Source organism: Bidens hawaiensis, unplaced genomic scaffold, assembly GCF_021521415.1.
Source record: "Bidens hawaiensis isolate Kalapana, Puna unplaced genomic scaffold, B.hawaiensis_p1.1 tig00016775_1, whole genome shotgun sequence".
NCBI classification, from domain to species: domain Eukaryota; kingdom Viridiplantae; phylum Streptophyta; class Magnoliopsida; order Asterales; family Asteraceae; genus Bidens; species Bidens hawaiensis.
The window spans coordinates 470,001-481,001 of record NW_027492544.1 but is presented as its reverse complement, the minus strand read 5'-3'; the positions used below and the strand labels follow the sequence as shown (position 1 = coordinate 481,001).

General features: G+C 36.0%; 2 protein-coding genes across 2 annotated transcripts; one reads left to right on the top strand and one right to left on the bottom strand.

The window, feature by feature from the left end:
* The first annotated feature begins 943 nt into the window (after window positions 1-943).
* On the top strand, window positions 944-6,015 carry LOC143552119 (BTB/POZ and MATH domain-containing protein 4-like). The gene is made up of 4 exons (XM_077042410.1): window positions 944-1,358; window positions 3,769-4,111; window positions 4,229-4,505; window positions 5,459-6,015. Exons 1-4 carry the CDS (start codon window positions 1,000-1,002, stop codon window positions 5,662-5,664), a joined length of 1,185 nt encoding a protein of 394 aa, XP_076898525.1. The 5' UTR covers window positions 944-999; the 3' UTR covers window positions 5,665-6,015.
* A 1,190-nt stretch (window positions 6,016-7,205) lies between these two features.
* On the bottom strand, window positions 7,206-8,966 carry LOC143552126 (calmodulin-7). The gene is made up of 2 exons (XM_077042418.1): window positions 8,805-8,966; window positions 7,206-7,805 (listed from the first exon to the last, which is right to left on the bottom strand). Exons 1-2 carry the CDS (start codon window positions 8,878-8,880, stop codon window positions 7,432-7,434), a joined length of 450 nt encoding a protein of 149 aa, XP_076898533.1. The 5' UTR covers window positions 8,881-8,966; the 3' UTR covers window positions 7,206-7,431.
* Between the last annotated feature and the right edge of the window lie 2,035 nt (window positions 8,967-11,001).

Sequence of the window (11,001 nt, the reverse complement as noted above, 5' to 3'; positions counted from 1 at the left end):
TGGTTTGGGTTCGAGTTTGAAAGTAAACAAGTCAACTCGGCTATACTTGTATTCTTAACAAGCTGAAATTTGAGCTTTAGCTCAGCTCGTAAAAAGGCTTGAATTAACTCGTTTAAATAAAAATTATTATCTATTATTTATTTGTCTTTTAGTATTATGGGTAGATGAAATTGTCCATGAATTAACGTTTCAAAAGAAAAGGGAAATGACAAGATTTGAAAAAATAAATAAAAAAGAATAAACAAGGTGTCTAGATGAAAAATAATATAACTAATTTTATGAAACTAACAAACATGACCATTACCAACACAACACAATATAATAGGGGTGCAATGAGACAAGCTGTTTACGAGCTACACGAGATTGACTTGTAAAAAACCTTGATCGAGCCGGTCTTAAACGAGCCCGAGCCCGATCTCAAGCCTATAAGTAAGCTCGTTTAACAAACAAGTTCGAGCTTCACTTATTGAGCTCGAGCCTGTTAAAAAATATAAATTTTTATAATACATATTTATATATATTTAATAACTATTAATTAATCTATTTAATATTATGACAAATTAACCAAATAATACATATTATGTTATCTATAAAATTTTACAAAAAAATATATAATAATAATATAAAAATTAGTTACGAAATAGTAAACGAGCCGAGCTCGAGCTCGAAAAACTATCCGCAAACTAAGCTCAAGCTCTGAAAAGGGAGATCGAAACAAGCCAGACTGTGTGTAAATTAAACGAGCAGAGCTCGAGCCTTGTTAAGCTCAGACTCAGCTTAACTCGTTTACACCCATAATAAACTAATCCAACAATCACCGAGCCGATACCAACCGAGCCAATAACTTAAAACATTATAAACTTATAAAAAAAGAAAAGTCCATTCATCATCATCATCATCATCATCATCTGGACTGTAATCCCAATTTCAATTTCACAAACCCTAACCCTAGAATCCAATAATAATAATAATAATAATAATAATAATAACCGAATAGCAATGTCCGAAAGCACCTCACAATCAATAACCGAAACAATCAACGGGTCCCACCAGCTAATAATCAACGGCTACTCGTTAGCCAAAGGCATGGGCGTTGGTAAACACATAGCCAGTGAAAATTTCAACGTTGGCGGTTACCAGTGGGCGGTATACTTCTACCCGGACGGCAAGAACCCCGAGGACAACTCGACATACGTCTCGTTGTTTATCGCGCTTACGAGTGAGGGTTCCGATGTCCGGGCGTTGTTTGAGTTGACTTTGGTGGACCAGAGTGGCAAGGAGAAGCATAAGGTGCATAGTCATTTCGATCGGGCGTTGGAGAGCGGCCCGTATACGTTGAAGTATAGAGGCAGTATGTGGTACGGGTTTATGATCTTTAGATTTAGCTAATAATATTTGTGCGGATTAGTTTAACGCGTAATGGGGAGATATTTGCTTGCATAGAAGCTAATATCAGGGGTGCAAACGAGCCGAGCTGAGCCCGAGCTTGAGCTTGTGCATTTTGTGTAATTGTTGTTTGATGTGTTGCTTTGATTCTAGGTCTCGGGATTTAGATAGTATTTGACTATTTGTGCTTTTTTTTTCTGTTGGCATAATTTATTAGGTTTTGGGGTTGGTTTAACGCGTAATGGGAAACTATTTGCTTGTATAGAAGTTATTAGGGGTGCAAGCGAGCTGAGCTGAGCCAAGCCCGAAGTCGGCTCATTTTGATCTATGAGAGCTCGAGCTTGGCTCGTTTATTATTTGTTAATTAGTTTTTATGCATTTTTAAGTGTTTTATATGTTGAGAAAAACCTTAAGTGACCCTAAGCTCGTCTCTAGCTCGTATGCAGTATCTTAAACAAGCCAGTGTGTGGGAGGGGTTTGAATTGAGTTTGTGCATATTGTGTAATTGTTGTTTGATGTATTGCTTTGGTACTTGGTAGTGTTATGAACTCTAGATTTAGCTAGTATTTTGCAATTGGTGTAATCTGTTAGGTTTTTGGATGAGTTTAATGCGCAATGGGAAGATATTTGCTTGCATAGAAGTTAATTATTAGGGGTGCAAACGAGCCGAGCTGAGCCCGAGCTCGGCTTGATTTGAACTCTTATTTTAAAGTTCAAGCTCGGCTCGGGCTTGGCTTGTTTGCTATTTATTAATTAGTTAATATGCATTTTTAAGTGTGGAGAACCTTAATTGAGCCTAAGCGTGGCTTGAGCTCGTACGCAGTACCTTAAACGAGCCAAAGCTCGTCTGTGCAGTGTGAAGTTAATACATAGATGCAAAAGAGTTGAAACACTAAAGTACAAGAGGGTCGTTAAGGCTCGACGAGCCTAAACGACCTTCCCGTACAAGTCTTGAGTTAATGTAGGGTTTTGAATTGAGTTTTTGTATATTGTGTAATTGTTTGATGTGTTGCTTTGATTCTAGATCTCTATTCTCTAGATTTAGCTAATACTTGTGCAATTTTATTTTCTGTTGGTGTTATTTGTTAGGTTTTTCGGAGTAGTTTAATGCATAATGGGAAGATATTTGCTTGCATAGATGTTATAGTACTTTGTTTTTCGTTGATTAGTTATCTTGTTTGAGGCAGTGATTGCTTTAGAGTTGAGATTTGTGAATTGTGATATTACATAATCTCCAATCTTTAGGGCTGTAAACGAACCGAACAAGCCAACAAGGCCTTGTTCATGTTTATGTGTATACATTGAAATATAGAGGCAGCATGTGGTAGGGGGCCAAGGGGCTTGAATTGGTTTTGTGCATATTGTATAACTGCTTGATGTGTTGCTTTCAAAGCATCTGCTTGCTCCTAGATCTTTACATTTAGCTAATACTTGTTCAATTACATTATCTCTTACCATATTTTGTTGGGGTTTTTGGATCAGTTTGCATAAATCATAATGGGGGCATATTTGCTTTAATAGAAGTTATTAAGGGTGCAAATGAGCCTAGCCTAGCCTAGCCAAACCCAAGATCTGCTCGTTTTGATCTACGAGAGCTTCGAGCTCGGCTCGTTTCGAGATCTTATTTTAAAGCTCGAGCACTTGTGAGTCATTTTTCTTAGCTCAGTTCGGGCTAGCCTTGTTTAATATTTATTAATGAATTAATATACATTTTTAATTGTTTTATATGCTGAGAAAAACCTTAAATGAGCCTATGTTTTGCTCGAGCTCGTATGCAGTATCTTAAATGAACCAAAGCTCGGCTGTGCGTTGTGAAATTAATAAATACACGCCCAAAAGAGTTAAAACATTAAAGTACACGAGGGTCTTAAGGCTCAATGAGCCTAAGCGATATTCTAATAGAAGGCTCGAGCTCATGCTCAATAACTAAACGGGCTTTATTTGAGGCCCGGGCTCAACAAAGCTTTGCTCGTTTCGAGCTTTTTATCGATCCAATCTCGAGTACCTCGCAAGTGGGTCGGCTCGTTTGCATCCCTAAAAGTTACAGTACTTGGTCTTATGTTAATCAGTTGTCTTGTTTAGAGGTAGTGAATATTGATTGCTTTAGAGTTGTGATTTGTGATTATACACTATCACCAAGTTTACTTTTTTATTCTCTTATAATACCTATCAATTTATTTGCACTTGTACTGGCTAAATGTGACTTGTGTGTATCCTCTTGGTTATTTCTTGAGCTGTGCAAACTGGATTTATCGTGTGGAAAGATGTTTGACCATTCGTTTTAAAGTTATTTACTTCGATACATTTATATACAAAGTTCATATATGTTTTATACAAATTATTTTCCACAAATTTAACTCAATTCATAATGTATTTGTAAAGGGGTTACAAGCGTTTTTATCGGCGAGCTTTACTTGAAACGTCAGATTATCTCAAGGATGACTGCTTGAAAATTAATTGTACTGTTGGAGTGGTGGTTTCTTCAACACATTGCCCTAGGTTACATTCCATTCAGGTCCCAGAATCTGATATCGGTTTAAATTTTGGCATGTTGCTTGAAAATATGGAAGCTTCAGATGTAACCTTTAATGTTGCTGGTGAAATATTTCATGCCCATAAGTTGGTATTGGCTACTAGATCCCCTGTTTTTCGGTCTAATTTTTTTGGGGAAGATGGAGATGATCAAGAGATTGTTATCACTGATATGGACCCTAGGGTTTTCAAGGTAATGCTTACAAACTTTCTAATTCATCTACTAATTTTCCCGTTTTACCCTTGATTATCTTTGTTATAAATGTTGTAAGTCAATGGTCCCGTTTTACCCTTGTCTATTGTTCAACAGGCGATGCTCCACTTCATTTACAGAGATGACCTCGATGAAGATGAGCTGGCGCCTTCTAGCCCATCTAGTGAATCCCATGTGGTGGATACATTATCAGCCAAGTTGTTAGCTGCTGCTGATGAGTATGATTTGTGTAGACTCAAACGAATGTGTGAGTCCCGTATCTGCAAGGATATATCTGTAAATTCTGTCGGCCGAATTCTAGCGCTTGCAGATACTTATCATGCTATGGAGCTCAAAGCTATTTGCCTTAGATTTGCTTCAGAAAACCTTGCAGGTATGTAGGCTGGCGTTACAATTAATATATTGTTAATATTACCTGTCGGTTCAATGTTCTAGTGTCGGTTAAATGCACTGTAATCATCTTGCTTGTTTTTAACTACTTTTATCAATATCAATAAACTTCTTAAGCTTTATGACAAAAGTGATCTTCCTATCATATGAATTGGGTTCGTCTACTTAGGTTTTAGATGCAACCCTAGCGACTTATTTACTTATGAATGAGCTGATCTGGATTGTCTTTTATTATCTTAAAATGGGTTAAAAGATTTAGACAGTTACAAGTGGAATCAGTCAAATCGGTCAAATGGGTTAAATTTCTTTCAAGTATATTTCATTGCATACAACCTCTTGAATCGTTTTATAACTTTCATTTATTTCTATCTTTTGGGCAAATTGCACAAACTTTACACTTATTCATGATCTTAACAACCAACTTTAATTTAGGTGCAAAATGGGAACCAACTCATGATTTAATAGCGAATTTGGAAATTAACCTCATTTTAATTAAATTTATCTGTAAATTGCTGCCACATCATATGGCACATATGCAAAATATGCTTGTCAACTCAGATTGTGACGTCATATCCCATGTAGCTTTTATTTAAACTAATAGCAAAAAATGACCAGGTGCTGGTTGGCACATCATCTGCTGCTACAATCGATGATAAAAAAGTAACTTAATTGCTAAAATCTGTAATTAAAAGTAATTGGTTTATTTTTTGCACCTAGTTAGTTTCTAAAACCAGGAAAAAGTTTAATGGAAAATGACCAGTTCTTTTGTATTTTGTGCAGTTTTTCCTAAGGTTTATCACATTAATTAGTAAAATTAGAGTTGAAAATATTAACTTACTAATTTTTGGAATTTGGGCCGTGCTTTATCTTATTGGTATACATTTGATAATTATCTATCTTGATGCTATCTTATTAAATCTCTAGTACAAATGGCAGGTGTTATGCGATCAGATGGGTTCGAGTATCTGAAAGCCAACCATCCAGCATTGCAATCAGAGATTCTAAAGACGGTGGCTGGTTGTGAAGACGGCTATAGCAGCGGTGGTGGTGGTGGCGCTGGTAGTAAAACAATGAGCGTTTGTGCTCAGCTTTCAGATGGCGGTGATGAAAATAGTAGCAGGAGGGTAAGACAGAGAACTTGATTGTTTTCTTTTAGTTTATCGAAATGGTTCTGTTATACGGTAAAACGAAGGCGGCAAAGGTGGTGGTTTGTTGTTGAGTTTGTATGATATGCAGGTTTTGATAATGAAGCTGTGTATAATATTATCCATTCACACTTGTTATGTAGGTGAGTTGGGTAAGGTTTCTGATGTAGTGATTAAGTAAAAGCTGGAAAACAATGTTGTGGTTTGTTTGATGGCATCCAAATTGAAAGTAAGCTGGAAACAATGTGGATTTTAAGGAACTCAATTGTTGTAGGTAACAGTATAATACATGTCTTTTTGTTGACTTTATTTTGAAGTTTTGAGCTAAGATTTTATTTAGTCCAAACACCCAAAAAATAAATGTAAATAGCCGAGCGTGAACACTTAAGAGTTTATCATTTCGAACATATATAGTATGTTAGTTGTGGAATATACAATATGAGCAATGTCATGTCTCGGATTATGAGTCGTGTGATTTCGGCTCAAGTGGAGCATCCAACTTCTTGCAACATTGTGTCAACCAATAAGATCTAGAACACCAACATGCCAAACCACCTAATGGGTTAAAATTGCTATAATTTACTTGTGGACTTGGCTAATGAGCGTCGTGCAACGTCCTTGAATCCACGAGGACCATCCATTTGTTTCACGTCATATATTTGAAACCAGCGCACGCCCTTGAATCCCAAGGACCATCTATTTGTTTTAACATCACATATTAGAAGCTCACTAGTTTCATGTTGTGTTCGACTTATCAGGGAATGGGCTCAAATCCAACCAATATGAGGCCGAGAAAGGTGTAAGCACTTCTTACATACGCTTTTCGTCAATTGTTTAACACACTTCCTAAAGATAAGTGGTAGTCAGGGTCGGCCCAACATTCTTTATTAAACAATTATACTTGACATCTATGCGAGTTTTTCTTAAAATATCAAAGAATTATACTCATATTTATGGTTAATGTGGTTTATCAAGTTTAACAATTACATAAAGTAGGACTGGACTGTATCGATCTGCTTGAAACGGCTCACTCGATTGGACTGTTAACTGTTTTAACGAGCACATCTGCCTTAACTCACAAATAGTCTCATTCCTTTTCCTCAATATATTCCACGATCAATACAATTAGCTGAATGGTGTGCAGTGTGCACTGTTTATAACAATGACATTTGGAAGAGAGCCCAGATGTATCTCACCTCAATCCCTCAAAAACGTTGAGCCGTCCCTAACAGTATCGCAAACTCATGTGTCTAAACACATAATCAAGCATACCCAATCCATTAATTTTTGACTCGTCACATCTAACCAAATTTTAAGCCTCTTTAACCAAATTCAAGCATGCATCATGAACATCACTTATGTTATTGAGTTGAATAAAACCTTAACATAAAATCCCTCAAGATACGCTCGAGCCTCGCCAGTTCAATTTGGCTCCCTTCCAGCAAACAAAGCCAGACTATCACAACATGCTAAGTAGGTCACACCAATGATTAAGACAATAATATGCATCCATAATATTAACAAATTAAAAACAATAATAATGAAAGACAACTCAGATTGATAGAAAAATAGAAACAAAAGACTCCAAATTGTTCTAGGTTTATAACAAATAACAAGAAACTAATGCAAGCTACCCAACAAAATACAGCGAAAACAAGTAGTTAATAATACTTCAACCGAAACACCCAACAAAACACTAAAACACCAGAAAACGAATCATAACCGCAAATATTTTTAAAATCCAATTTCCAGACACAAAGATTCTTACTTGGCCATCATGACCTTGACAAACTCCTCGTAGTTGATCTGGCCATCACCGTCCACATCAGCCTCACGAATCATCTCGTCAACTTCCTCATCGGTAAGCTTCTCGCCAAGATTGGTCATCACATGACGCAACTCAGCTGCAGAAATGAAACCGTTTTGGTCCTTATCGAAAACCCTGAAAGCTTCCTTCAGTTCTTCCTCAGAATCAGTGTCTTTCATCTTACGGGCCATCAGATTAAGAAACTCAGGGAAATCGATGGTCCCGTTCCCATCAGCATCAACCTCGTTGATCATATCTTGAAGCTCAGCTTCTGTTGGATTTTGTCCAAGAGATCTCATCACTGTTCCAAGTTCCTTAGTAGTAATACAACCTGCATACAAATGAATTGATTTAGGTAAAAAAAGGTTGTATTTTTATCTTAAAACAAACCCTAAGCCAATCATCCAAATAGTTACAAGCAACTAGGTTACACTAATCTTTTATCGCCTAAAATCAGCTCTAAAACAATCATCCAAATCATAATAAGCAACTAGGTTAAAACTTAGAAGTGTAAACAATCCAAGCCTGCGCTCGAATAGGCTTGAACTTGACACGTTTTGATTTACAAAAGCTTGAGCTCAGCTCGTTTCGAGCTCTTTTTCAAAAGCTCAATCTCAGCTCATGAGTAGTTTTTGACTTACAAGAGCACGAGCTCGACTCGTTTCGTGCTCTTTTTCTAAAGCTCGATATCAGGCCATGAGTATTTATTCAAGCTAAGGCCCGGCTCATATACAATTTATTAATTAACATTTTCACATTTTTAATAATGTTTATGAATTTTAATAAAACCTTAAACGAGACTAAGCTCGACTCGAGTCGAGGTCACCGTAAACAAGCCAAAGCTTGAAAATACACAAGGCTTGTTAACGCTCAACAAGCCTGAACGAGCTTCGCATACAAGACTCGAGCTTTATTTGAGTCTCCAACTTGAAAAAACTCGACTTTCTCGATCCAATCTCGAGTAGCACGGCTTATTTTCACCCCACTAGTTAAACTAATCTTCTACACAAGCCCTAAAACAATTACAAAACAAACAGATCTAACATGATACCAATAACCTAAGGTTTTCTCCTTCAAATCTACAATATTATTCACAAAAAACAGGCATAATTTAACCACCAATTAAAATTGATCCTAAATAACCCTAAATCAGAAAATTAGGTCAACAATAATAATAATAATAACAATAGATGGATCTAATAATAATAATAGTGTTAGGGTTTGTCAGGCGTTAAAAACAACAATAAGTAATAATAATAATAATAATAATAATAATAATAATAATAATAATAATAATAATAATAATAAAGATGAGATAAAGCAAGCTAACCATCTCCGTCCTTATCGAATAGGCTGAAAGCCTCCTTGAATTCTGAGATCTGATCGTCTGTGAGTTGATCGGCCATTGTTTACAGGGTTCAATTGCTTGCAGATGATGATGAAGAAATGAAATGAAAATATATAAACAGATGCTGTGGAATGAATAATAATAATTATAATATTATTAGTTGTTATTTATATAGAAAGAGTGGTCCTCCACCACGCATCTTCCTTCCTCCATCCTCACACCTTTTTTTTTACCATTTTGCCCCTTGTTCTTTTCCATTTGCGAAGCTCGGGGTATTACCAGTACCGATCCCGAAAATCCCAATTTAAAAACTTGAAAATATTTGGTATTGACGTCGAAATGTTCGGTTCGGTAACAGTATTCATGCAAAATTCAGAAAAAAATTGTACCGGTACCGAAAACTCAAAACTCGGTATCGAATTCGGTGTTGGTAATATAAACGCTAATCTCTACTCCAACTTCATATCTTTTTGGTCATAAACAAGTCAAGTCGAGTGTGTGCTATTTGAGATCGACTCATGAAAACTGAAAAGTAGATATTGCAAAATGGGTGGGTCGGTTCGGGTGGTATGTCGGGTAAGAACGTGTGAGAGTTAGAATGGCAATACATGCCAACTTTAAAAAAACGTTATTTTGGTTTAGATTAGAATGAATGTGGGTAAAAACAGGTTGATCATACGAAATGCTAGAATGCATAACCAAACATGGGAGATCAATATCCAATTTTTAGCCCTTTTTTATGCGGTTCGGGTCATTATGGGTTTGAGGTCCCACTAATAGGCTATCAACGTTTATTCTTTTACTAATATGCCCAACCCGACGCTAGTACGCGCCAAATGTGGCAACATGCGCGTAATAAGTGTTAGTACACACGTAACGTGCCAGTGTGGGTACACATGTAACCAGTGTCGGTACGCAAGTAACGCAACGTCAAACACATAACAATGTCAGTGACGCGTACCAATCATTTAAACACGTGCAACCGAAGTCGTGTAACCAAAGTCGCTAAGCTCAAGCTTTAAGAGCTCGAAACGAGTCAAACTAGTTTGACTCGTTTACATCCCTTATTGCATGATAATGGGATATTTATGACGATTCAAATAAGAAAGTATACACATATATAGTAATATAATAGATTAGTAGCTACCTTGTATAATTAAAACCATAAGTAGAAAATTCTTTTTGAATATTAAGAATGACATAACTTGATAAAATGAAAATTCAAAGGTTATTGATGATCTTAAATTCCTTCTCATACTTGGTTTCAATATGCATCACATAAAACAAGATATCTTTTATAAACATATACTAGAAAAATCTTAGATTAACTAAAAATGAAAACGAAAGTACATAAGAGGGATCATGTGGTGACAAAAATGCAAAGAAATTAAGTTACGAGTTATTACTGACGTGACACGTTTCATGCGTCGTGTTTAATATAGTGTTTTAGAATAAAACGACTAGCACAAATAACCGTTAAATCATTTTACAAGTAATTGGTGTAACATTTGTAGTCATATAGTTGGGGATACCCTGGTACTTTCATCCTAGAATGATTTTAATTTGTGAGTTTGTAATATAATATTTAATGTTACTTTATACATCTAAAAAAAGGTATTTACTAGCTAAAAGACACATGGTTAATATTGTGCAATGGATGAATATTTAAGTAGTAAAAAGATTAATTTTACTATGTATGTAATTTAGTGATCGATTACAAAAGAAACACTAAGAAATTGTTGTTACAATTACAAACTAAAATAAAGGTTATATGTTTATTTTATGATTGAAATAATGTTTTTATTATTTGTATAATAATATAGTTAATTATGTCAATTCATATATGGAATATTATCCTTTTTGGTTGGAAAATACAAATAGCTTTTTTACTTGACGTGTCTTAGTATGAGTGGCAAGTGTAGCCTTGGTTCGTAAGGGCTCTTATCTTGAACTAACGCTTTGATCTCGGCTTCTAGATCCATATCCTTTCGCATCAAGAGTACCCGCGCGTCTCAAACCCACCTTTATCCCAACAACCCCATGATGAACAGAGAGGAACCCGATGAGGGAAGTGGGACAATGTTCAGACCTTGGTTGTCACAACAAGCCGGTTCTTCGGAAGAATCAAGTTCTCCCTTCTTCATTGATCTGGGGGAAAAGGAACCGTCTACCAGTTGGG

Coding starts and splice junctions, on each gene's coding strand:
- LOC143552119 (XM_077042410.1), top strand. CDS start 1,000: ATGTCCGAAAGCACCTCACAATCAATAACCGAAACAATCAACGGGTCC. Junction 1,359..3,768: donor AAGTATAGAGGCAGTATGTG/GTACGGGTTTAT, acceptor GTATTTGTAAAG/GGGTTACAAGCGTTTTTATC. Junction 4,112..4,228: donor TGGACCCTAGGGTTTTCAAG/GTAATGCTTACA, acceptor ATTGTTCAACAG/GCGATGCTCCACTTCATTTA.
- LOC143552126 (XM_077042418.1), bottom strand. CDS start 8,880: ATGGCCGATCAACTCACAGACGATCAGATCTCAGAATTCAAGGAGGCT. Junction 7,806..8,804: donor ATTCGATAAGGACGGAGATG/GTTAGCTTGCTT, acceptor ATTTGTATGCAG/GTTGTATTACTACTAAGGAA.